Source organism: Ambystoma mexicanum, chromosome 1p (genome assembly GCF_040938575.1).
Source record: "Ambystoma mexicanum isolate Mex_15411 chromosome 1p, UKY_AmexF1_1, whole genome shotgun sequence".
NCBI classification, from domain to species: domain Eukaryota; kingdom Metazoa; phylum Chordata; class Amphibia; order Caudata; family Ambystomatidae; genus Ambystoma; species Ambystoma mexicanum.
The window spans coordinates 1,059,601,010-1,059,628,971 of NC_090921.1; the positions used below are offsets into that span (position 1 = coordinate 1,059,601,010).

The following is a 27,962-nucleotide window of genomic DNA, read 5'->3' on the forward strand; positions in this document are numbered from 1 at the left end:
CCAAGAAGGAAGGCAAGCTGGAGGAGCAGCTGAGCGAGAGCTGCAGAGAATCTTGCCAGGGAGAACGGGATGCCGAGATGCTGACAGGCTGCAAATTGAGAGAGGAGAAAGCATGGTGAGGCACCAAGAAGCGTGAGAGTTCGGAGAAGGGAGCTGAATGACCCGGTTAATCCCTTTCCTTTGTGCGCCAACAAACTGCTTGTTTCCTCCTCAGGGCCGCGAAACTGCCCAGGAGTGTCTGAGGGGCAGGTGGGCAAGTCCCTGACCTCGACTAGCTGAAAACCAAAAGGAGGTTCAAAAGCAATCACAGCCGGTGAATTCAAAGAAAGGGAGAGCCCGGTTTGTGATATGCACAATTGTGGAAAGCTACAGTGTTACATGCAAGGCTACGTGTTGAAGGATAAAGATATTGAACTGAAAGCTTGAATGTATTTAGCTGGCTAGGGAGCATATGAGAAACAAAGCAACAGAGCGGTACCATGTGAGAAAGCACGTTGTTAAAGGCTTCTTGAACGATAACGCAACAGTGAATAATGAAAGCGGAGTGTGTTAAAAGCCATTGAAGAAAAGTGCACAATGGAAAGAGCGTTCAGAGATTTGGAAGGGCTAAAGGGAACTGATATTTTTGTGAAACGAGGAACAGAGTGGCCGTGGCCAGTTTGCGAAACCAAGTGCAAGAGGCACGGACATTGAGTAGCCAACACTATTGTCGGAGTGGTCACGCATGGGGGTGAGAATACTGTACGGTTGCGAAAGTCTCTGGCAAGGCGATAATAATAAGGACCCTGCTGTCGCAGTGGTCACGCATGGGGGTGATAATACTTTGCAGTTGCGAAGGTCTCGGATAGATGAACATTGTGAAAAAGAAGGACTAAGGTTGGCGAAGGGAGTTATCCCTGAGCTCTCTGGAGCGGAGCTGCTTAGCTGCAAAGTGTTCAACCATGTTTGAAGACCGGCAAGGGCAGCCTGTGAAAGTAACTAAGAAGGAACTTTGTTAATATCTGTTTGAGAATTCTGAAGCCGGGTGAGGGAAGCCCGAAAGAATCCATTGAAGAGAACTGTGATACATGTTGAACTGACATTGAAATAGGCGAGGGAAGCCGAACAGATTTATGGTAAACCTTTGAACTGCGCATACTATCCACCTTGAGGGAACTTTGTAAGAACCCCAGTGAACTGAACTTGGCGGAGGGGGAGGGGGTGCAGTGGGGGTGGAAGTGAAGGAGTGGTGATATTCTGACATTCTTTTGATACACTCTTCATTTTCATACATTTTCCCACACTTAGTTATTGTGAAGCGTGAGGGTAAGTAAGTATAGGTTTCCTGTACAGACCTTTCCTTTTGTTTGACTGACATACTTGGACGATTTTATTTTACTTTGATGGTTTGAGAATACTCCCATTATAGGATTAGGGCCTGCTAGGAAGTCTCCAAACCCAGTCAAACTTAACAATGATGTTGAAACTTGTACCTTTTGTGTCTGTGTCCTTACTTGTGATACCATGCCTGCCTCACAAATACTAGCTAAACTTAAGGTTCGAGGGGCAGTTTCTTCGCACAGCAAGGCTTTTAAAGTCCAAAACGCAACTCTAGCTAAAGGCAGTTAGGAGAGGGCTCAAAATCTTGTAAAGCAGCAGAACAACAAAAACTCTGGTGGCAATGTTCTGGTCTCTAGTCTTAAAGATGCTGGAAGGTTAACACAACGTTGGAGACCCTGTCAAAGGACTCGATAAAGGGACACAAGCAGCAGCTTGGGTCAGAGGTAGCCATGCACCCAATACTCTAGGTCCTGGCCACAACCACTGCAGCATTTCATACCCATTGTGGCTTATAACTGCAGTACTATCAACTTTGGTCTTGGGTGCATAGCCTTTGGCCATGCACTGAAGACTAAGTCCTGGACACAACCAATGCAGTATATGAAATCCATCTTAGCTTATAACTTCAGGGCTAATAACTTTGGTCTTGTGTCCATGGCCTTCGGCTATGCATCGAAGACTGTAGGTCCTGGCCAAAACCATAGCAACATATCACACCCATTGTGGTTTATAACTTTACTACCTAGAATGTTGGTCTTGTGTGCATGGCCTTCGACCTCATAGATATTCGATTCTATGGGTGTGATGTATGGGTGTGATATGCTGCGGGGGTTATGGCTAAGGCCTAGAGTCTTGGGAGTATGGCCTATGGCCTACGGCCATGCACCCAAAACTCTAGGCCCTGGCCACAACCACTGCAGCATATCACAACCATGGCGGCTTATAAGTCAGTACCACACCCATAGAAACAAAAATTTTAACTATGGGCATGTACTCAATTTTAATATTCGCTAACGCCACACGCGTCCTTAGAACAGTTTCAACTTGCCTGCGCACAGCACGGACGGAAGTACTATCCTTATGAGACCCCTCATTTTCAGTAAGTACAAACATCCCGGACAGGGCGGGCATGGCGAATACATCATTAGCACCTGCTGCCTAAACAAATCCAGTATTTCACCCATCTCTTACTCTCTGAACCTCCCCAAGCACTCTGACACACCAAAACACTCCCCGAAACAGCATTTCACCTCTGGTCGGCGCCATGCTGTCGGCGGATCCAAGGTGTCGGGCGCATCCAAACAATCTGACGCACATCACGCCTCACTCCAGCCAATCGGAGTACAGGTTGCATGTCCACAGTCATGACGCAAGCCCCTTAACCAATCGGTAACTTGTCCGCGGAGCGAACAGATATCACTAATTTTTCAGATGTACTTTTTGGTCGTTTTAAAGAAAACTACTGGACGGATTGGCACCAAATTTACAAAAGCACGCTTTCGGGACCAAGCTACCACATGCGCAAAGTTTTTCCCCCATTCAGTCTATGGGGAAAAAAGATGTTTTGGGACCCCCCTATAAACTTTCCCCCCCTGGACCAAACATCACCAAAAGTACTCTTCGTATGGAAACAGCAACTTAACTATAACTACACGGCCACTACCGTGCCCGTGTAATGATGAGAAGGCTGCCAAGAGTACTTCCCATCTAGTGCCACCATTAATGGGTGAAGATGTAAGAAGAGAGTGAGTAGAGATGATGAGGAGTCCAAAGATCTGGAGAGGGGACAAAAAAGAGGATATCAGTGACAATCTGTCTGGAAGTTGCGCTGATGTAGGTGTCTGCAATGGGAAGGCCAGGGTTAATGGCCAGGATGTCTTTCGCAACCTGTTTCCTTCCAGACTTCGTGAGAGAGGGGGGGGTAGGTGATAGTATAGCAGTTACTACATATAGGGGAGATGGTGAGTGCCATAAGGGTGATGGAGAGAGAAGGATGGAAGATAGGAGAGAGACTGCACAGCACTGACACAAACTCACTAAGCAGCCTAGTAGCCAAGAAGTGCAAAGGAAACACTTGAGTGCCAAAAATGGGGGTGAAGAGTTGTTCAAAACACACCAGGATTCGAATTACCAAGAAGCACAGAAATGCTTTAAGAAAGGATATAGTAAACATAGAAAAGCAGAATGACATAGGCACACCTAGGTTCACAGCTTTATGAGTTAGTAAAAAGGCATAATAATGTTCAGGACAGGTCTCACAGGTATTCTTGGTGGGAGAGCAAAGTTCCAGAAGCACAAGTCTGTGGGGTAGCAGGCTGCATGCTGGGTGGCAGTTCTATGAAGGTCAAAAGTGGTGGAGCGTGAGGTGCTGCGGGGGACAAGATGGGGGGGCACTGAACCCCCCCCACCCCAAGCCCGGACAGGCACAGACAGGGGCCTTGGATAAGGGCCTTTGAGGAAGACCCAGCTAATGCATGCCAGCGCACTCGATTGGCTCAAATGGGAACGAGGATCCAATCACATTCTTTGTTGTAGTGCGGTCCCCACTGTAATGTTCCAAGGCCCTCCGGAGCCTCCAACAAAGACGGCTGCCATTTGTATGCAGGAAAGTGTGCTGTAGAATATATGGCCAGTGCACAGACGCTGCAAGTTTATGTGTGCTAGTTGGGGAGAATTCTTAGAAATGTGCCAATTCCCTTTATCTTAGAGACACCCAGCAACTTTGCTGGATTTTGAGGACTTGATTTTTTTAACCTGGAGAGCGAGACCCTTTTTCCCCACTCTCTCATGTATTTTAATATGATATTTATACTCTCTGTTTCTTTTGGTTATGGAGCCTGACAAACTCCATAGGCATCATCTTTTACATTGTGTCACACAGCACCTTTAGTGCAGTGATACAGGGACGTCTCTTAGATTTCCCATAGTTTAACTACCTTCTCTGAGATGAACTACTGTTTCCCAGAGCAGTAAAGTGAAATTGACTTTACTTACATTTGTAACTTTCTAGACCCAGCACACACTATTTTACAATAGGGTGCTGGAGGGGTTACCTAGTATCCCCTTTTGTCTAACTTCTCCAGTAATTTTTTCAATGTTACTCTTTCCTCACTAAATGGCTGGTGGCAGTGGTTTCGTTTTTATTACCGTGGTGTGAATTTACCACAGGCTGCGTTCACAGCTGCAGCAAAGCACCATTTCTTTGTGGAAAGGTCCTTCTTGAGATTTGCTCTGCGCGCCAAACCAGGTTTGGTCCCTTTGTTCATTTGGCCTTTGGTGGGATTCACGAGTGAACCCTGCCTCTGGCTCCAGGGCGTCTGGGGTAGGCAGAAGTGAGGGAGGTGCCCGAAACTACCTGTGCTTAGTCTCCTAGGAGACCCAAATGCACTCTCTAATGATTGGCTGGCTGACTGTCTGGTAAGGACATCCACCCTGCTGGGTAAGTGACAGCTAGGCTGTAATGAAAGGGAGAGAATTGTATAAAAGGCAAGTCTTTTGGCTTGGAAGGCAGAGTCGACCACTGGACGAAGAAACCGAATAAGAACTTGAAGAGGATGCCTGCTGCAACTCCTGGACCACTGGTTTGTCCGGTAAAGCCCTGCTGCAGTGCCGAAACACCAAGTTCGCATCGACAGAGAAACCCCTGCAAGGACGACTTCTCCCCTTGAGTTGGTGGGACCAATCAACTCCAAAGTAAGCCATCTGGACATCCATCTCGGAGCTGGCTGAATTTCCACAGAGTTGCTGCTGGAAACTGTACGGCCAAGGAGAGGAACACCAGCTTGTGTGCATTGCTTTTAATAGCTCCAGAAGATCCTCTGGACTCCCAGGAAGCAGGACTGACTGAGCCTGAGCCCCCTCAACAGAGTGCGGGACCCCAGAATCAAGGAAAGTCCATCTCGACAGCCACGGACCACAGCGTTGCTATTTGCGGTAGACGCGAGGAGCTGAAACACTGAACAGCCAGTGAAAGTGAAGTTTGCCGGTTGCAAGTTTTGACCGTCCCCCGATGTCCTCCCTCTTTGCCCACGACTGAGGCCCAAGAAAAGTGAGATCTGCAGAGTTGCACAGAAACAGGAGTAATCTGCTGCATCTTTTCTTCACTTTAAATGTACTGTACAAAGTCTAAGAGAACTTATCTTTTGCTGCAGAGTTGCTTGCATCTTCTACCACTCACAAGTATAAGCTTGTGGCCCTACATTCATCTTTTTCTTCAAAGACCTCTGAAACATTGTGCAAAGACTTTTCTACTTACCTTCAAAGGAGTGCTTCAATCTATCTAGACTCTTGCCTACTGACTTTGGCTTAGCCTGTTGTAACTGAATGACTTATTGGAAGACCTGAAAGTACTTGCCTGCTTAAGAAATATTTGTGGTAACTTGCTTGCTCTAATAATCTTTTCCTTTTTACTTGCTCTTAACTAATCCAATTCTGAATGCCAGCAGTAATACATTCATGTCAACAGCACCCTAGCAATTGAAGTCACCTGTGGGTGTAGATCTTTGCTGTATACCATCCCAAATGGGTATTTACTGATTTTGAACTAAAAGATTGTGTAATTCTGAAGTATATTAACTGACTGGTAAATAAATTAATTGTTTTATCAAGAAACCCTGTGTTTAAGTGTTTGCTTGGGTACTTGTTATTGTGAACCTCTGTGTAACCCCACCACCCCCACTACAGCTCACATTGACCCCTATTGAGATAAGCCTGGCTACTCGTCCACACTACCAAACTGTGTAGTACAGACTTATACCAAAGGTCAGGTTACTACTGCCAGGACGTCAGGGTTGTTATAGTGCACCCTAAGGGTACTTCATACAATCTTGTCTAACACTGCTCGAGTTGGTAAAGGCACAAGAGCACTGCCTTCAGTATGCCTGCGTGGGCTCACCTGCAATATATCTACAGCGGCAGATGGTCAACGTCAGCTTGCCGTGAGGCTGGTTCCTGGATCTTGCTTCAGTGGAAGAGACAGGAGGCAGGGGAGAGCGAGAGGCCAGCAGGGGCCAGGGAAATCAGAGGAGAGTAGCAAGGCACAGAGAGGGGTATTGGACAAGGGCCGGCTAACGCCTGCCAGCGCACTCGATTGGCTCAAAAGAAAATGAGGAGCCAATCATATTCTTTGTTGTAGTGCCGTCTCTACGGCAACGTTCCCAGGCCCCCCGGAGCCTCGGATAAAAGCGGCGGTCATTTGTATATCAGAATGTGGGCCGCAGTTCCAAGCATGAGTGTGCTCGAGTTGGTAAAGGCACAAGAGCACTGCCTTCAGTATGTCCGCGTGGGTCCCTTGAAATATATCTATAGCAGTAGATGGTTGGTGTCAGCTCGCTGTAACGCTGGTTCCAGGATCACACCTCAGGGGTGGAGACAGGAGGCAGGGGTGAGTGGGAGGCCAGCAGGGGCTGGGGAAAGCAGAGCAGAGCAGGGCTTAAAGGCCTACTCACAGTAACTTGTTAATCCAACACATTTTAGATTAACTCTGCTTTCTTTCCTTTAGTACCAAGGCATTTTTCTGTACACAATTGTTTCAGTTTTTCAACAGTAAGAGAGGTAAGAGCTTCTGCATTATAGTTTTCCATAGTGGACATGGTTTAGTACTTTACAGTATAGCAACTATGCTTGGGGATGGATTCTTTGAACACAATACAACCAGGAGTCAACATAATCCAACCTACACAAATCCCACCGCTGCCACTAGCGTTAAGGGAGTTTTCCTAAAGTCCACTTTGAGGTAAGACTTTACAAAAATATCCCAATGGTTTGCAGATCCCCAACTCTTCATCAGTCTGTACTACTCATGGAACCTTGGTAGAGTGGCAGAGCAGTCAGGCTCATCTTAAGAGGAAGATGTGAGCTGTAGGTAAGTACACTGAACCTAGTTAGTAATGCAATTCAAATGAACACACATACATATATATTAAAATATAGATTTATTATATTCACACAAGTTATGCATTTAAATACTTAGTACATTTAACCAAAACACAGGAATACTTTTAGATACTTTTCAAAGGCCACAGCTTAGTTTGTAGTTGCTCGTGTTTACAATTGTTACAGCTTTTGACACTAATGACAGTTCTACCGTATTATGAGTAATAATGTGAAATATAGAAGATTTGTTTCTTACCTGTAACTTCCAGCCTTGGTATCTTTCATGGATTGACATGCTGTGAATATTTCCCGTCAGGCTGGGAAAGCTCGGTAACTTTAATATAGCAGTTTTCCTATGGAAAATTCGACAATTTGTGTGTTCTATCAACGTCTTTATGGGTGCTTTAGGCTGCACCAATAGGACGTCCAGTATAAATAACCCCACGGCTTCCCTTCAGATTTTAACCTCACCAAAATGCAGGAACCCGAATGGGGAAGGCTGGAGGGCGCATGTGAATCCATGAAAGATACCACCGCTGGAGAAATGGAGTTACAGCTAAGAAACTACTCCATTCTCCAGCATTGGATCTTTAATGGATTCACATGCTGTGAATCCGCTACGTCGCAATAAGAACCCGGAGGTGCATCACAGGCAAACAAGACCCCTGCCAAAGGTAATCCTGAACCAACAATAGAAAAACATGCATGTTCAGTTATTAAGACCGAAAGCATTAGTAAAACCAACCCCTGGAAGCTGCAGTTATTACCTTCTTGGAACAGGCGTTGGAGGACCGCACGTCTCACCTGCCGATCCTCCTCATGCTGTTGAGCGAGACAGCAGTGTCTGGTGAAGGTGTGTGGCACTGCCCATGTCGCCGCTTGGCAATTGTCACTGAGCGTTATGCCTGCCCACAGCGCCACCGATGCCGTGGACCTCGTAGAATGGGCCCTGGGAGTCGACTGCAACGGAATGCCAGATTTCTCGTGGCAAAAGGAAATTGTAGATGACACCCAACGGCCCTGCTTCGAAATCTGCTTCCCCTAGTTGGAGTGGCCGAAAGCCACAAACAGTTGTCTCGATGCCCTGAAGGAATGAGTCCTGCCTAGATAAAACTTCAAAGCCTTCTTGGCATCCAAGAATTGCAGCGCTTTCTTTGCTGGAGTGGAAGCCTTTGGAAAAAAGGTGGGCAAGGCGAACATAGTGTTCTTATGAAACTCCGACTGAATCTTAGGAATAAAATGAGAATTTGTAGAAAGGAGAACCTTGTCCCTCATGAAACGCAGATACAGCGGGTCGATAACCAGAGCCTGAAGCTCGGAAACTCACCTGGCACAGGTTATGGGTAACAGAAAATCAACCTTCCATGTGAGAAACTTCACCGCCGTCATGGACATGGGTTCAAACCGTGGTTTCATGAGGGCCGAGAGGACCAAGTTCAGACTCCAGACTGGAGAAAACTTCTTCGGGGGGAAAGTCAGCCCTTGAGGAAATATTTAATCAATCTGTCGCTGAAAAGAGGAGTAGAGTCGCGCTGCCTCGTGAACCTGGAGATGGCAGCCAAGTTGACCCTGATCGAAGACACCGCCAGACCCCTCTTTGCCAACAGCAGAAGATACGGCAGGAGTTGCAGGGGCGAAACCTGCAACGGCTGCAAGTTAGGTTGCTGCGAGCACCAGGCACAGAACCGTTTCAACTTTCAGCAGTAAGACACATTGGTAGATGGCGCCCTTGCGGTCGCCAAGATGCAGCGATAGTCCGGTGGAATTCTTATGTGTCAAAATTTGGAGTGGTCAGGAGCCACACTGCAAGGCCACACCTTTCCTTCGTCCGATGAAAAAGATCCGGCCCTGCCTCCAGATGAAGAGGGTCGTCCACTGCCAGGTGAAGAAGGTCCGAGAACCAGGAAGAATGTCACAGAACCAGGTCTGCCAGGGCCAGAATGGGTGCACCAGGATCACCCTGCACGGAATCTTGCGCACCATCTGTATCAGTTTCCAGATCAGAGGAAACTGAAAGAACGCATATGCGAACAGGCCGTCCACGAGAATGAGAATGTGTCCCCCCTCGAATCCGGATAAGCCACCCTGCTGGCAAAGAGACTGCACTGCCTGTTTTCCGGGCTGGCGAATAAGTCCAGCGGGGGAGTCCCCCATTTCTTGAAGATCCTTGCCACCAGGCCGCCCTTCAGCCGCCATTTGTGCATCTGAACTGACAGCATCCCCCTGCACGTTTGGAACCCCTGGCAAATAGTAAGCCACAAGGTGAATCTTGTGCCCTAGGGCCCAGTACCAGACAGCCCGAGACTCTCCGGACAGGGACCGAAAATGGGTGCCTCCCTGTTTGCGGAGATAAAACATAGTTGTGGTGTTGTCTGTCAGAACCGGTACTACCGAGCCCTGAACGAGGGGCAGAAAAGACTTCAGCACCCAGTGTACTGCGCTCAACTCCAGAACGTTGATGTGCAACAAAGCCTCTTTGAGGGACCCTAGGCCTTTGACCTGAAACTGGTCAAGGTGAGCTCCCCAACCCACCTGGGAAGCGTCTGTCACTATCGTATGCTGAAAATCTGGCTCCACCCCTCACCAGGTTGTCGGAGCGAGTCCACCACTGCAGGGAGTCTGCCAGCGCCCGGATATGAGAACCTTGTCGGACCTGGAACCAAGGACCTGTGACCATCTTGAAGCGAGAACCTCCTGCATTGGCTGCATGAAGAGCCGACAATTCGGGATGAGCGGGATGCAGGCGGGCATGGAGCCGAGAAGAGACATGAATACGTGGACCGTGACCGATGTTCCTGGTACAAAGGAACCCGTCAGGGATAACAGCTTCTCGATCATTTCTAACAATGGCTTCACCAGACTGAGCTGTGTATGAAAATGATCCCCAGAAAAATCAAGTCCCTGGAGGGCGTCAGACAAGATTTGGCGAAGTTGACTGCAAAGCCCAGATGCTGTAACAGGAGTATAGCCGCTTGGAGAGACTGACGCCCGCTGCCGAGTCGCCCCCCCTGACCAACCAGTCATCCAGGTACGGACAAACATGGTGTCCCTCCCTTCGGAGGTAAGCCGCCACTGGAGCCAGGCACTTGGTGAACATCCTGGGAGCCAACTTGAGGGCAAAGGGGAGAACCTGAAACTGGTAATGCTCGTCCCCGACCACAAACCGCAGAAACTTGCAACGTTTGGGGTACATCAGGATGTGGAAATAAGCATCTTCTAGATCCAACGACGACAGAAACTCCCCAGGTTGCACCGCTCGTAATACATATTGCAACGTGAGCATTCTGAACTTTTGGCGTTTCACATTTTTGTTTAGTGGCCTTAGGTCCAGAATGGGGTGCCATTTTCTGTTGGTTTTTTGATGAAGAAAAACCGGGAGTAGGTTCCTTGTCCTCCTTCTCTTGACTCTGGGACCCTTTCTATAGCCCCCTTCTGCATCATCAGTCGCACATCCTGCCGCAAGACCTGTAGATGCAGCTGCAAAACCTTCACCGGTGGAATAGGCAGTGGCGGACGACGGACCTCTAACGAGTGGCCGTATTGGACTGCATCCAGCACCCATCGGTCCGTCGTAATCAACTGTCACACGTCAAAATGTTGTGCCCCCTCCAAGACGACTGACCCTGTGGCAATCATTGTTGAGGCTTGGACTAGTGGCCTCTAGCAGCAGAGGAGGATGAACTCCTTTGTCCCCCGACTTTGATGGTGGTTGTTCCGCTGGGCTGGCTCTTAAGATCGACGAAACCCCTGGGAGGAATAGCTAGAGCGACCGTAGCTTGCGTCGCGAGATCCCCTCCCTGAAATGAGAAAAAGGGACAAAACGAGCGCCTACCCTGCAGCGTCGCCAGAGACCTCGCTGTATCCGAGTACTCCTTAATATTCTTCAGAGCCTCATCAATTTTCTCTGCAAACAGCTGTTCACCTTCGCAAGGCAAGTCCACCACCTTGTGCTGTACTTCAGGTCGAAAATCGATGCAGCGCAATCAGGCCTGCCAGAGGACGAACCCATTATTTATCCGTGTAAAACCGGATTCTGCCAGGTCCACCGCAATATTAATGCTATGATTGACACTTCCTCCCCATCACGACCCAGAAGCATTGCCTCCTTCCGCTGCTGCTCAGGTAGATGGTCCAGCAGCGGCACCAATCTGTGCCACATTTCTCTGTCATAGCGTGTCATGATGGCCAATGAGTTGGCCGCTTTCACCCCCTACCGTCAGCACCTTCTTGCCAAAAGCATCCAGCTTACGGCCATCATTGTCTGGCGGAGTCGCACACTTCCGCTTTCCTACCAGCTGCTGCTGCCGACACCACCCGCTCTGGAGTGGGCTGCAACTTGAGGCACTTTGGCATGGACTCCATCGCCTTGAACTTTTTCTCCAAGCAGCCCTTGACTGCAGGCTCCATGAAAGGATGGCGCATTGTGCGAAGCCCTTCCTGCCATAGGTGGTCCAAGATGGGGATAGAGAAGACCGCCTTCTGGCGTTTCCCCATATGATCAAATGTTTTAGTCTTTCCTTTCCTCCACCGGAGTGAGGCAAACTCCTGGCAAGCCTTGGCCATCATGGCATGAAAGGTGCCCACATCGTCCGGTGGCGAAGGCTGTGCCGGGCTGCTCTGGGAATCCACCTCTGGGTCCGTATCGCAGGTATCCGCTCGCCTGGGCGAGGATGAAACCGTCGAAAGCATGTCTTGTGGAACGCTATTGGGTTCAGACTCCACCAGCTCCCCTTCTTCCTGATCCCTCCGAGGAAGGGTGCATCCCCTAGGCGATGGAACAGGCGGCCGAATCTGGGGAGACTTCCATGGTTGACCCTAGCGAGGGGCCCTCACCACATCCTTCTGTCGTGGAACTGCTCGTATATCCTACCCCAAGGGTCCCACCGTGGTCAGGGTATACCGGGAGCCGGGCATCCAACTGTCCGAGGAGTGAATGCAGCATAGTCAGCACCCACATTGGGAGCAGGGAATGCGGGTTGACCAGCGGATACTGAGGCAGAACAGTCCCCAGGCCTTTCGACGTGGCTGGAACAGCCGGCTGTAGGCCCACCACTGCAATATCGAGGAACTGATGCGTTTCCTCCTCTAGACTCGAGGCAAAGTCGTAGGTCGAGGGATCTTGGTGGAGAATCTCTATTTGGAGCAAAGGTGAAAAGCCGGGCCCAGACTGCCACGCAACTTCCCCCGAAGGCAGAGGTACCGAAGAACTCAGTAGGTCCACTCCCGCCGAAACAGCCGGCGACGGGGCAGACGCCAGCAAGGTCGTAGCAGGGTTCGTCGTCGGCATGGTGGACAAAGGAATCGTCGGCAGCAATCTCGTCGTCTGAATCGAGGCCCCAGCCGGCAGTCTGGATTTCTGCGGCGAAGAAAACCGATTGGACGCAGAGCTGCAATGGCGTCTGGAAGACTCTTTGCCAGACAAATCATGTCTGTCCTGCGAAAACTAGTTCTTAGTCAACTAGGACGACGAATGTGACTTCGACTTCTACCTGTCCGAAGGTCGAGGGCCTCCACGAAGGATCCGCAGGCTTTTCCGGCCTGCCACTCTAATCCTTCGACTTCTCAATCCATGGTGCAGGCGTGCCTGGAGCGGGGCCTCCGGACCCCACGCCTTTTAGTATCTGCTTAGGCACCGATGACTCACCACCCTTTTCTAAATCCGAAGCTGAGCCTGCCCCTGCGCGCCGCTTCTTTGGCGCCGGCTGCGCCCTATGGAGCGAACGAAACTTCTTCGCCGAAGAAGTCTTACCCCCGCGGCCGAACCAACCTCCGATCCCAGATAGGTCCCTTCGTTCAACCAGCAAATCAGCTGCTGGTTACGGTCTTGGAGCGTCTTCTGGGAGAACCCCTGGCAAATCTCACAGTTCTCCATGGAGTGATTGGAGTACAGGCAGTCCGCATGACGGTCCCCTTCATTAATGTTCTTGAGGCCACAGGTCTTGCATGGCTGGAACAACGACTTCTTCGGGCCCACAGATGACATGATGGGCTTGGCGTATAAAAGACGAAGAGCACAAAATTCTCAAGAGAAAACACGAGGCGATGCCAACAGTTTGGAGACGGTTGAAATCTGAAGGGAAGCCGGGGGTGTTTGGGGGCAGAGGTATGGTGGGGCAGGGGGACTATTTATGCTGGGCCTCCTATTGGTGCAGCCTAAAGCACCCATAAAAAAGTCGATAAAGCTTTCGAAGTTTTCCATAGGAAAAACTGCTATATTAAAGTTACTGAGGTTTCCCAGCCCGACGACGGGAAATATTCACAGCATGTGAATCCATGAAAGATACAATGCTGGAGAAATACAGTAATTATATTTAGTTAGCAAAACTACATAGGAAATAGTCTTTTTGGAAGGAAAACAGTTGGTTAGTCAAGTACTAGCTAAGCTTAAGGTTCTAGGGGCAGTTTCTTTGCACAGCAAGGCTTTTAAAGTCCAAAACGCAATCCTAGCTAAAGCCAGTTCGGAGACGGCTCAAAGCAGCAGAACAACGAAAACTCTGGCGGATATTCTTTAATCTTAAAGATGCTGGAAGTACTGGCCACCAGGGGGCGCATGGATGTCCTCTGCCTCCGTGTGAGCACCCCTCCCACGTGTCCTAAAAGTGAATTGAGCCCTCACTTCTAGGCCCCCCCTCGTAAATATAGGCACGATGCCGTATGAATATGCCCCCCCCACCCCAGAGAGAAACCCGAATAAAAACGCTGCAGGATTCAATGAGATACAGGCAAGAGAGTCAAGGGCCGTTGGGTGCGGCCTCCCGTGGCATGAGACTTGAAAACTGAAAGCTACGCAGGAGATACTGGGCTCCCGGAGGGACCCAGGGCGAGGCATTGACTCTGAGGATTCAGAGATTTTAACCATCCACCCCTGCGTCCCCACGAGAAGTAGAAACACAGGGGACTTTCTGCCCAAAAATCCCTGGCCGAACATCGGCTGAATAAGAGTGAGCCCTGCCCGCTCTGCAACACTGTGCCCTGGCGGCCCTTGACTGCATGGACCGCACCATGTGTGCAGCAGCAGGGGCCCGTCACCGAGGAAACCAGGGTAAGCAGGCGCGGCGCATGGAACGGATAAAGAACAGAGGACCCGGAGCTCGCATACACCCCCACAAAGACAACGGGACGACTGGTAAAGCCTCCGCGTGTCCCGGCCCCAAAGTGCGCCCATTGAATCGTGGGGATACAATTCAAAAGCATGCGACCCCCAGAGCTGGATGGTGCTCCCCCCGGAATGAACCACGTAGTGATAGCGCGTGTACAGTGAAACCTTTAACTCGCCACCCACGTGGAGGCAGTAGAACACATTGCCCAGAGTCCACTGTACAGAGAAGGGAGGACAACGGACGATCCTACCCGACCCTCCTCTCCACCTGAGGTGGCTCAACAATAAAGGGCACTGGAGGAGACTCCCCGGCCGTGAGCAGATTCCTGACCTATTCAGCACAGCGTACCCCAGCACCAAACAAAAGGTGCTGAGGACACCAAGGCACGCAGAACAGTGCACAACGGAGGCAAGCCAACAGAAGAAAAACACAGGTCTCAAGGTAAAATAAGTATTACGGAAAAGGACGTGTATCCCACTTGGGTATTCCTGGAATCATTCTGAAGCCTCTGGCCCTCAGACCCATAGTACACTTGAGAAGGCGAATCCTTGCAGCACTTTCTGCACACCGCAGGGACTCACGAACCGGAGAAACTTCAGCATGAATACGGCACAGAAGGAATAGATTAACACTAAAGGTGAATCCAACCCAATTTCACAAAGGTCCCAAAAGATATCCAGCTCCATATTGGTACTGAAAGAAGCAATCCCATCATGCGCCCAGTTGAATAACAAGAGGACACCATCACGAGAACCAATCAGAGGGTTGGGCCCCCGGAATCGGGGCGTGTGCCCTCCTCTGAAGCCAAAAACTATTTTGACCCCTGACAAGTGTCGCTTTGTGCACGGAACAATCTGATGAACCCTGGCATTAATTTCATCGGCTCAGACAAAGTGACGTCCATAACAAAATCATTAAAGGGACTGCCCCACCCCCCTTACGTTTTCACAACTTAATTCCCACAGTGCTGTCCGCCACGGCGCTCCCCCATACAGTGGTGAGTTTACTGTTCTGAGGGGCTGGGCCCTCACAAACTGAGGCGTTTGCCCTCCCTGGAACTTTGAGGAAGAGCGGAGTGCTCAGGACCCACTTCTGTGAAAAGACGAGCTCAGTCCCCCTACACAATATCAAACCATAGAAACTGGGGATACCTCCGGCTGCTCAGGCCGAGGCAAATACAATGTACAAGGTATAAACGAGTCATTAACTAGCAACCACAACACGAACAGCACATGGACACACGGCAAAAGGTTGCTAAGTACTGCTATACTCTGCACTACGCTGATGTAGTTTCCCACCCAACAACGAAAATGGTGGTGTCAGGAACGGAAGCAGCCGCGACAAAGGCTGACGTAGCAGCCCTTCTAAACGAGATGAAAAGCATGAGGGCGGATAGTGGGGGAAAGATTGATAAAATAACTAACAGAATTGACAAACTTGAGAAGCGGTTCGACGGGGTTGAGCACAAAGAGACCTCCCTCGACACATTGGAATCCCAAATGGACCCGAGACTTGCAGATCTGGAAGCAAGAGAGGAGGAATTTCGCCTAAAGATGGACGATTTAGAAAATCGTGAGCGGTAACAGAACCAGTAGCTTAACCCTCCATTCTCCTGTTATAGCGCTACCCAACGTCTGGCACATAACCAAGCAGAGAGGGGTCCGGCATAGCGCTTAGACCTCCATGCAGTATCGTGTGGTGCTCCCGTAGATACCAGGTGAGCGTAACAGACGCTACCGGTGTTCGCGGTCGGGAAAAATCATGGTAGTTCGTTGTAAAACCACTGCCACCAGCCATTTTGATAGGAAAGGGTAGCACTTGACTGCTACAGGAGTATCTAGACACAGGGGATCCTAAGTAACCCCTCCAGCACTCTATTGTAAGATAGGGTGTGCTGGGGCTAGGAATTTAAAAAGACTAGTAAAGTCAATTTCACTTTACTTACTGTGGGAAACAGTAGTTTATCCCAGAGAAGGTATTTAAACCTTGGGAAAGCCTGTGCTACTGCACTGAGGGCGCTGTGTGACACACATGAAAAGTTGATGCCTATGGAGTGGTCTAAAACTCCATAACCAAAAAAAACCACAAGAGTAAAACACATTTCAAAACACATGAGAGAGTGGGAAAAAGGTTCACGCTCTCTCCAGGTAAAAAAATCAAGTCCTTAAAATCCAGCAAGGTTGCGGGGGTCTCTAAGGTGAATGGAATTAGCAAATGTTTGAGAATTATCCTTAACAGCTCCCACCAGGAGAGTACTACAATAATCGATCTTAGACCCCACAATGGCCCTAGCAATAGTCTCACAGTTAGTTTGGAAAATAAAAGGTCCAAGTTGGGCCAGCAGTTTGACATGATAGACTGTAGAGGACATCAGACTACCTACATATGCCTTCAAATACAAGTTTTGGTCCAAGACCACCCCCAGAGTTTTCACTTTCTTTTTTGTTTCTATGACACACTATTTCAAAGTGTTTGTAGCCCTCTTTAAGTTTGTTAATTTTATGGCTTGTACCAATTACCATCAACTCGGTTTTCTCTTTATTTAGTGCTAGGCTGTTTTGCCTCATCCACCATTCAATGATTTCATAGGTCTCATTTAACCTTTTTTCATCCTCCTTATATTGGCCTGACATGGGAATTACACATTGAGTGTCATCAGCGAAGTTGGTGAAACCTATGTTCTTTTTTTCCAGCAAATTGAAAAAAGGCACAGTGAATATGTTATATAGAGACAGCGAGAGGCATGCACCCTGTGGCACCCCACAATTAGAATAATGGGGATGGCCTCCGCGTCCCCACTCCATACTCTGCAGCTTCGACTGCTCAAAAACAGCTCAACCCAAAGGGCTGCATTTTCTGAAAATCTCGCTACGTCCCTCAATCTGGCGACCAGTTTCCCGTGGTCCACCAAATCGAAGATAGCAGACAGATCCAGTAGCATTAGTGTCACCCCCTGCCCTTTTTGTCCATATACTGTAGTAGTTGAGATGTATTTTAAGTCTATTAAGGCCGACTCTGTACTATGTACCTGTTTAAAGTCTGATTGCCATTTATTCAGAATATTATTCTTATAAAAAAATGTGGATAGTTGCAAGCAGGCAACACGGTCTAGGATCTTTAACAAAAACGGTGTGTTTGTAATTGGACGGTGTCTGTGGCCAAAGACCAGGCTTTTCGATCAGGGGAGTAATCCACGCATTGTTTAAATCCACAGGAACATGGCTCTCCACAAATGGGGTGTTCACAAATCTGCAGAGAACGTCTATCAACTTGGTAGTGAGCTTTGAACTTTTTTCCAATAGTGAGTTTAACCACTAGGGTTCTAGACCTTTGGCTGTTAGCTTTTTTAAGTTTCTAGCCATTATAGAAGCTTTTTTTCTGATATGAGTCCAAGGGGTTTTTCTGTGTTTATGGTACACTATGAAGAAATTGTTTGACCAAGGGCAGGGTAATATACAGGCATCCTTTATTTTGGCATTATGTGAAACTATCCAATCTAGGATATTACCTTTTTCATGGGTGGGCACAAGGATATGCTGTGTAAAACCCAGATTGTCTAAAGAGTTTTCCAGTCTCTTTGCCATAAAATAATTTTTGTTTCCCCGCCACAAGTTTAAATCTTCAAGGACAATTGCCCCGGTGTTGACTTTCAATAATGGCAGTAGGATGTTGCTTAGCTGGTTAGCAAAGTCTGGCAAACGGGAGGAAGGTCTATATATTAAAAGCATATTTATGGTAGTTTCAGCGTTTGTCCTGACTTTAATATGTTTAATCTCGATCCCTTCACTAGTGATGGACTCTCCTTCCCACAAATCTAGGCTAGATTTGTACATAAATGCTACCCCTCCTCCTTTTCCCATAGCTCTAAATTGCTGTACCATACTATAGCATTCCGGAATGGCCAGTGTTAGAGTCGGCCCAGCTGCCTCGTAACTCCATGTTTCTGCAATAGCACATGTATCAGTGTCTTGGCAACTGATATATGATGCTACCTCTGTAGCATGTTTTAATAGGGATCTAGTGTTTAGAAGTAACAATTTAACACACTGTGCAGCGCAAATCATGCTAGTGTCCTTGTCTGCAGTCCTATTCTCAACCTTTTCATTGGCAACCAAGACATTTTTCTCGGTATGCAATACTACTTGCTGTATGTAATCATACTGAGTAGGTGTTGTGTTCTGATAATTTCTCCTTCCATTCGTATTACGCTGTAGTTTTACTGTGAGCTCGACATCCATGTGGGCCTTGAAAGCAACCTCACAGGAATGATTCAAGCCCCAAAGTGGTTGAGGAGTGATAGTAAGTTCAGGGTGAGGGACATCATTTATTTGTCGCGTTTGCGTTATAATACTATTGTATGCTGCTAAAGTTTCAATATTATCATCAAGTCTAGCCCTGGCGGCCTGGATAGCTTTCAAAACCTCATGTATACCCATAGTGTTGGTTAGATAGGTCCTTTACAGATAAGCAAATAGCGGACGTACCTTCCACCTCTTCCTGTCCTCCATGGACCGCCACAGATCGCTTGGGCTCTCGTGCCCGATTTGCAAATATTAGTGAGCGTGAGAACGCCAAGGGCTTGTGGTCTCCTTGAGGACTCCACAACGTGACTCACTGCAATCCCGGGCTAAAAAGATAGCTTGCATGTTTGTAGGCGAACTAGAAAGATATTGTCACACTCACCTGTGTCTCTTCAGGAGCGATGGACGAGTCTCCCTTGACCCTGAGTTTTCACTTCCCCTGTTTCACCCGGAGGAATACCTGTCAAATACAGGGTGTACACTCAGACCTGAATTCACCCGATTCCCCTGGGCCCTTCCCTTCTCTTTACTGTGTGCTGTGATGTCCCCCTGTGGGCTTACCTTGATCTTTAGTAGGGTGTGCACTCCATCCTGCATTTGCAGGGGCGCGATTCACTCATGTGATTGGTGCCAATGTCTGTAGGCTGAGTTCAGATGCCAAACGCTGTTTTATGCCTTCACAGCGAGGCAGAGAGTTCAAGGCGCCAGTTTCATCACTGGCTAGAAAGTCCTTCCCACAAGTGAACGTTGCACGGAGAATGTTGAGTGCCCAAAATTGTCCGTATCGTCTTTGTTTTCCGGTATTTTTGTCGGTGAGTAGCGCTGCGTGTAGAAGCTAGCTGCTGGTAGGTTTGCGCAGCGCCTTCAATTCGAGCGCGCCTGGTAATGTCTCTCCCCTTCCCTTGCGGGAGAAATTATGTGGTATTAGCGCCTCGAGTCCGGGTTCAGTGCTACTGGAGACTTGGTGGTTAGGTAAGTTTGCAGAGGCATTTGGTAAGTATGCACCGCGTAGAGAGAGAGAGAGAGAGAGCGCAGTGAAATAAGTGTCAGCGTTATTGGAGCGAGCGCAATAAATAATGTCTCTTCTTTCTTACAGGGGTTTGTGCGCTCGTGCAACTAACCTGGATTTCAGCGTTGCGGGAAGATTCGGTGAGTATGCGCAGCGTTACTGATATGCGCGTGTCAAGGCTGTTCTTCTTTGTTCTTACAGGTGCCGGTGTAGAAGTCCCCTCTTGACTCGAGGCAGCTGCGGTGTGGAGTAGGAACCAGGTAACCTGAAGCTGAATGATCCGGAGCGGGTAATCAGAAGTAGGATGATCCGGAGCGGGTAAGCAGAAGCAGGATGATCCGGAGCATGTCAAGTGTGTTGCTGATACAGCTCACAGTAAGCAACACAAAGCACTGGAAGAATCTTGGGTGTGGCTTATATAGCTAGCCACACCCAAACACTATGAGTTATCATGCACTTCCTGTTTAAATGGAGGCTGCAAATAAAACATTTTAAAAATGCACAAAATCACAAAAACATGCAAAGGCTAAAAAGCTCAAATTAAGGTGGCTAACAAAGTAACCCACATTCGAGGAAGGTCTGATTTAAAAAGTAATAGCACCTCAGGAACCTCACCTTTTATTCAGTTTCAGCACACACTCCTCTGCAATCTCTCTCAGCAGTTTACAGAAAGGGGTGGGTGGCTGTTTAAATTAGGACAACCAGACCTTCAGTGGGAGCTGGTTCCATTCAGGCACTCATGTAAAGAGCAGGGGAGTGAAACACTCATCCCCCACTTCCTGCCTGGCCAGACACACTTGAGTCTGGGTAGGGCCACCGAAGGCGTCCTGCCAAAGGCAAAACACACACAGACCTCCCCCTCCCTGAATGGTAGAAGGGTTAACAAAGAACAACCACGCTAGAAATGGCAAAAAAAGAAAGGAGCCACCAAGTCAGTACTTAGGTGACCCTATTGTACACAACCTGGACTGTGAATAGTCTGCGGTAAATAATAGCACATTAGTTTGTAGAACAGGTCCACTGCCACCACTCATAACTAGAAGGATGTCTATGTGACTAAAATGTCAGAGGAGCAGAGAGAAGGGGGATACTAGGTATATCCCCTTAGCACTCCACCTAAGGTGGTGTGTGCTAATCTCTCATAGTATAAAGTTGCAGGTGGGATACAAAGTATCTCTCTATCCTTAAGAACTGTAGTTACTCTAGGATAGAGAAAGAATCTCAAAGGAAACCCCAAAAGGTTCCCAGCAACACTGCCCATAAAGAGCTGTGTGCTGCACAAGCAAAAAAAGAGATGCAGAGGAAAGTAGACTCCATAGTAAAGGTAAAACACAGAACAGAGTTCCAAACGACAGAGCAAATAAGAATGAATGAGTGGAAAAAGGTTCCACTCATTCAGGATAGAAAGAAAAAGGTACAGCAAAAAGTGCTGTGGGTCTCACTAGGAGAGGGGATGAAGCATACAAATGATAAATCTCCCCAACAGGCATTGCTCCTCCGATAGACAAGGGAGGCTGGATCTATACAAGAACAAACTCTGACTCTCTAATTCTGGGGTGTTGGGCACGAGTAATGTTTTGTAATACTCTGCAAAAATGACTCACACCGTTCTGATCTCTGATCGCCTAGATGTAACGCTTCTTTTTTGTTTCTTAAGCTTATATGCTAAGTATCTGTTTCTCTGGTTTGCTTCGGAATAATAAGACTGCCTTGTACGGATCAGAGAATTGAGGGTCTCCATGGCCATGAGAGCTTGTAAATTAGACCTAGCCAACCCCCAATCACGCAGTGGCTTCCGAATATAGCATAAGCATGATTCATCTCGCATTCTCTCACATGGGACGCCAATAGTTTCTTATTGCGGATCTTGGCTGGAAAAGATGCAGCCGACCAGATTGATTCCCCTCCAACCACTGCCTTCATTGAGTCCCACATAACCCTGGGCTCCATCCCCTCGCATTCATTCTCCTTGAAATAGTTAGATATAATCTCTACCCGAATAAGGGTATCAGGAAGCAGCGGGTCATAGAAGCGCCATTCACATCTAGCCATCCGGCGGAGCCCTGCAAGCCATAAGTCCAGTTAATCCAACCTGGACCAATATCTGCATTAGACGTGTATTGCATAAATGCAGACGAGACCAATTGAAGGTTGACACGAGAAAACCTAGGAGAGAACATATGAATAAAATGTAAACTCCCTCTGCCCCTCATGGAGAAGCCTCCAGACATCCAACACATCCAGCTCCCTGGGAAATCTCATCAAGGACTGGAACCATCTATAATCTCCAGTGGCAGGGGGGCAAGGTCTTATTCCCTGCCAGATCTGGGGACAGGTTAAATCACCCACCAAGAGCAGTCTGCCTTCTATGAACTCTAACAGAACCAGGATTAGTAAAGCCAAATAATCATGTTGATTGTCATTGGGAGGTACAACGAAACGGGGTCACCGGAGTAGAACCCAATGTCGTCTTCATCAGGAGATATCTCCCCTCCAGATCGCCAAGAATCCCTCCCAGGCAATGGGACATCTTTGGCAATCAAAATAGCTACCCCATGCTGCTTAACCCCAGCAGATGCAAAATATTGATTAGCGAAGAATGTATATTGCACATAGAACTTTTTTCAAATAGCTAAATGTTGTACTCAAGCCAGGCCTTCACTCGTGGTGGCCCTCCACCTGCGGTTCCATGATCTTGCGACCTTTGCCCAGGCCGGCTTGTCGCACACCATTTCTTATTCGCCAACAGTCAATTGTCACAATTCAATGGCAAGTGTACATTTTGCGATCTGTTGTCTGCATGTGAAGCAAAGGAATTCATTCCAAGGTACAAGTGAGCTATCTGCTCAAAACCTGGTCATATCAATGAATTCATCATCATACCTTCTTCAAAAAATAGTTTGTCCAAATCGTAGGCACACACACCTTCATCAGCACTTGCTCTAAACAATTTAAGGTTTCTGTTTTTTTTAGCTCCAGGACACGCTGTACACTATCCAGCAAGAAATCGCCCTGCCTAAGGTCTCTCATATAAAAGGTGCTCTAAAAGACATAATGTACTTATTCCCAATGGGTTCAGAAGTCCTACCCAGCTGGATAGTGCTCCAAGAGAGGTTCTGTACTTACCTTATCCAATGGGTTAAACACCCTTGCTTCCCTGCCCCCAATCAGCACATATCTGAAGTGCACTCAGATAGGGATACCTACCCAATGAATTCAGCACACCATGGATCTCCATCATCACATGTTTGAAGAGCTCTTTCTGCCAATCTTCTAAGAGCGCCCACTCGTCCTCTGAGAAACAGGCTGCAACATCTTTGAATGTAATAGACACCTGCAGAACAAATAAGGTTCCAGATAAATGACAGAGGTCATTAGGCAAGGCAATCACAAGCATGTTAGATGAGAAAAATAGGTGGCCATTTGGTCATCAATTGCAATAGATGCTTTATTTATTTTACTGTTAGCTCGTTAGGCGCTTATACAGGAAGCAAATACTGTTTCAAATCGCCCACAGCGCAACAGGGAGGGTACATGAGATGATAGACGATAACACTTCAATACAAAAAATATAAGAGACAATGGGGAGGGGGAAGACAAACCTACAATGCCTTGCGTGTGTTCAGAACATGCAAGTGCAGAAGGGAGAGGGTATGAGATAGGTGCGGTGATGCTCATGGGAGAGCAGCAGGTGAAGTGCTATGAAAAGGTAAGTGCAAAGCTCCAAGCGTCGAGGGTGAGCCCAGGCAAGTGCAGAAAATAAGCAGCAGCTGTACGATTAGCAGGGAAGGAAGATGTAAAGAGGAAGCTCTTGAGGCTCTTCCAAAATTTAAGAAGGTCCTGCTCAAGACAAAGAGGGAAGGGGAGGCTGTTCCAAAGAAGGGAGTGTTAGGCAAGATTGTATGCAGCACCCTGTCAGAGACTGCACCAGCCTTGTCCTCTTGGCAATAGTTAACCCAAACTTTGGTATAAGCATGTACTACACAAGTTGGTAAAGTGACTGGGCAGCCAGGCTTATCTCAAGAGGGGTCAATATGAGCTGTAGGGTTGTAACAGAGTTTCACAGTGACAAGTATACAAATAAATTCTTACACTCAAGGTTTCTTGATTAAACAATGATTATTAATTTAACAGTCAGTTGAATAAGCCTTCTTTAGAAGGGAGCAATTATGTAACACTTAAAATATACTTAAAAATACACACCATCAGTTTGAATAAATCAGTAGATACCCATTTGGGATGGCACACAGACACTTCCTACACCCTGAGGTGACTTAAATAACTAGGACACTGGACATTGGTATACAAGTGGTACATTTAGAGCAATACCGAGTTAGTGTCAAAAGGAAAATGTTAGGGAATAAAACAATGGTTAACAAATATTCTTAAGCCGTTAAGTAATTTTGAACCCCCCAATGCAAAGTAGATTAAACCTTTCCCAGCTATACAAGTAAAAATGTATGACATTTTGGAGGGATAGTTAAAGCACAAAGTCAGAGGTTAGAAGAGTCTTTCAGGGAGCTAGGAGAGCCAATGTCACTTGAGCAAAGTCTAAGTGAGCTGAAGCACTTCTTGAAGGTAAGTAAAAAGTCTTGCATAATGTTTTAGAATTCTTTGTAGAAAATGAAATCACTGTTGGACCACAAGCTGGAAGGCTTGTAAAGGAAAAGTTGCAAGCAATTCTGCAAAAGGCAGCCAAGGCAAGTCTCAACTAATAGCTAGCAAGGCTACACGACAAGAGATAAGTACCGCTTAGTTCACAGTAACTTAGGACTGAAGAAATTGGTTCCAGCTGGCTTCTGTTCCTGTGGTAGGTCCAGCAGATCCTGTTGTTCCTGGGCCTCAGTCATGGGGACAAGAGGGAGGACGTCTGGGTACTCCTTCACTACGGTTCGAAGTTTGCCGGCAGCAATGGGCAAACTTCAGATCAGCAGCACTTTGCGGTTTCAGCTTCTTGCGGTTTCAGCTTCTTGCTAATAGCACCACCGCGGTTCATGGCTACCTTATGGGCTTTCCTCGCATCTGGGGTACAGCACTCTGTTGAGGTGTTGCAGGCTCAACCAGTCCTGCTTCATGGGAGTCCGACTTAAAGACGATGCACTCGATTCCGGTGTTCCGGTCCCTGCCAATCGGTTCCTGCAGCAGCAATGGAAGTACAGCCAGCTACGAGAGGATTTCCAGATGAGTTTGTCTTGGGGGTCGAATGGTCCCACCAACCCAAGAGGAGTCATCCTTTGCAGGTCTTCTCTAATCGAGGGAAATTCGGAGCTTCAGCAATGCAGCAGGGCTTCACCGGGCAAACCAACTGTCCAGAAGCTCCAGCAGGTGTCTCTTCCAAGTTCTTCTTTGGATTCCTTCGTCCAATGGTCGACTCTGCCTTCTGTCTAAAAGACCTCACCTTCATTCATTTGCAGCCTACCTGTCACTCACACAGCAGGGTGGCTGTCCTCCAAGGACAGCCAACCTATTACCTTTTTGGTGCATTCCTGTAAACAAGGGGATTAAGCACAGGGAGTTTTCGGGCAACTCCCTCACTTTCTGCCCAGACATGCTGGAGCCAAAGACAAAACGAACAAGAGACCAAACCTGGTTTGGCGCGCAGAGTAAATCTCAAGAAGGACCTTTCCAACAAGAAATGGTGAAAAAAGAAGACCGGGCCATTTTGATGGAACCCATGGGTGCTTTACTACAGCTGTAATTGCAGCCCGTGATAGTAAAAGGGTAGTAAAAAGTAAACCGCTGCCACCAGCCATTAATTGTAGAAATGGTAACATAAGAATGTCACATGAGAAACTAGACAAAGGGAATACCAAGTAACCCCTCCAGCACCCTATTGTAAGATAGTGTGGGCTGGGTCCAGAAGGTTACAAATGTAAGTAAAGTCAGCTCTTGGAAATAGTAGTTTAACCAAGACAAGGTATTTAAACCTTTGGGAAATCTAAGAGACTTCCCTGTGCCACTGCACTGAAGGTGCTGTGCGTCACAATATGCCTATGGAGTTTGTCAGACTCCAAAACTAAAAGAAACACAGTGTTCAAATTAAAGAAAAATACATGAGACTGAAAAAAAGGTCACACTCTCCAGGATAAAAAATAAAAGTCCTAAAGTCCAGCAAAAGAGCTGGGGGTCTCTAAGTTGGAAGGGAATTAGCAAATTTCTGAGAATTCTCCCTAACAGGGGGCCAGCTGAGAAAGGCGATCAACCACATGCACTCTGTTTAGCGAACCGATTTACACACAAGGAATTGGTGCCAGAGGAGCATAGGTGTCTAGAGGGTGAATATTTAGTCAGAAAGTGTTACAGATAACGTGGTCCCTGGCCACAGACAGCCTTGTGGATGATACAGACGTATTTTAATTTAATCTGTGCTATGACCGTGAGCCAGTGAAGACTTTTTAGGGCAGGAGAGATGCAGTCCCTGGGCTTGCGGCCAAGGCTAAGTCTTGCTGCCCTATTCTGGATTAGCTGGATGGGTCGCAGAGTGGATGAAGGTAGATTCAGGAGGAGGCTATTGCAATAGTCAAGCTTAGAGAACCAGAGTCTGGGTAACATTGAGCCTCTGGGGGAAGGTGAGAAAAGGCAGAACTGCTTTGAGAAGGAAGAGCTGAAAGTGGGACTTCTTGGCAATGTCCCGAGTATGAGGGAGGAAGGAGAGAGAAAGGAGTCAAAGATGTCTCTGAGGTTTCTGGCTTTGGAAGAGGGGGCAGAGCCCATGGAAGATGGCCGGAGTGAAGGGAAGAAGTTGGGTGCAAGGGTCCCAATAGGAAGGATCTCTGTTTTACTGGCATTGAGGCAGAGATCATTGGAAGTACACCAGGCCTGGATGGCAGAGAGGCAGTCACGGATGATGGAGGGTGAAAGGGCGTCTGCAGGAAGTTTGAAGAAGAGTTGTGTGCCATCAGCATAGCACTGGACGTTGGGTGAGAAGGAGATGAGGCATGCCAGCAGAGTACGGTAGATGTTAAAGAACCAAGGCGAGAGAATAGAGCCCTGGGCGACGCCACATGTGGAGAAGGAAGTAAGCGAGGACAAGGTGCCCAGTATGACTTTGGATGAGAAGTCAGTTATGAAGGAGGTCAGCCAGTCCAGTGCCTGTTCTGAGATACCAAGGGTGTCGTGGAGCCTTTTTATGAGGATGGAGGGGTTGACTGTGTCAAATGCAGAAGTGAGATCAAGAATGATGTGGATAGCAGGGGAGTTGGAATCAAGGGATGCAAGCAGTTCCTCACAGGTGTTCAGAAGAGCAGTTTCCGTGCCTCTGGATGCTCGGAATCCAGATTTATGGTCGTGGACCGCCAAAAAGTTCATTGTGAGAGTTAAGTTGGGGCAGGGCCAACTTCGCAAGCAGTTTCCCCAGGAAGAGAGTGATGGAAATGGGGCGATAGCTGGCTGGACAGGAAGGCTCAGCGGATGTTTTTTTAAGGAGCGGGCACACATGGGTTTGCTTGAGGAGGATAGAACCAGTAGCAAAGGAGTGGTTAGAGAGATCAGCAAGAGCAAGGGCGAGAGAGCAAATGTTGTCCTTGCTGGTTCTGTTTGGAAGAGACCTTCATGGAGTTGACAACTGTTGACAAGAGGCGACTTTTTCCAGTGAGACAAGGGAAAAGAAGGGAGGAGGAGGGTGAGTGGGCAAGGGGGCAGGGGGTGAGGGATAGATTGGAAGAGTGCATGACGAGGCTGTTCAGGATGTCCTGAGTTTTGGTGTTAAAGTGAGTGTCAAAAGTGCGTTCCAGAGGGCCCGAGAAGGAGTAGGGGCTGAGGATATTGCGGATGGATTGGCAAGTTCCATGCAGATATTGAAAAGTTCAGCCGTGTTGTTGGATGCACCAGATACCCGTGCCTCAATGTGGGCCCTTTTTTGGCATGGATACAGTCTGAAATGCCTTTGGAGCAGGCGGTAGGCCAGTTTGTCAGAGGGTGAACCTGAGGTTTGCCACTTCTGTTCTGCAGCCCTGCACTTACGTTTCAGGTCTGCAAGTTAGGAGTTGTGCCAAGAGTTACGCTTGGAGGCGGGTTTCAAGCAGATCCTCATGGCTGGGGCAAGAATTTCAAGGGTGTTAGTAATAGAGAGGTGGCGGCTGCTGAGAACAGAGTCAGTGGTAGAGTCTGAGTTGGGCAGGCAAGGTGGAAGTGAAGGCAGCAGCTTTTGGATGAGTTGTCACAAGGCCATAGGGACTCAGGTGGGAGGAGAGAGTGGTCACACCAGGAGAGAGGGGTGACCGGAGGAGATGAGAGAGGGCAGTCGGAGTGGATGAGTGTGTCCGGCAGAGCGGGTTGGACAAGAATGGAGAGGGATAGAGGGGATCTACGCGATTTATCCACTGCTGTACTGCCAACAAGTTAGAATGTGCACAAATA

General features: G+C 48.0%; 1 protein-coding gene across 2 annotated transcripts in view; it reads right to left on the reverse strand.

The window, feature by feature from the left end:
* The window catches only part of LOC138447984 (zinc finger protein 879-like), a 228,947-nt gene that overhangs the window by 147,683 nt on the left and 53,302 nt on the right, over window positions 1-27,962 (reverse strand). For both annotated transcript variants that reach the window (XM_069604513.1, XM_069604512.1), the window contains one exon: window positions 22,812-22,938. In XM_069604513.1, the coding sequence (XP_069460614.1) occupies window positions 22,812-22,938 (127 nt within the window). The remainder of the gene's footprint in view (window positions 1-22,811; window positions 22,939-27,962) is intronic.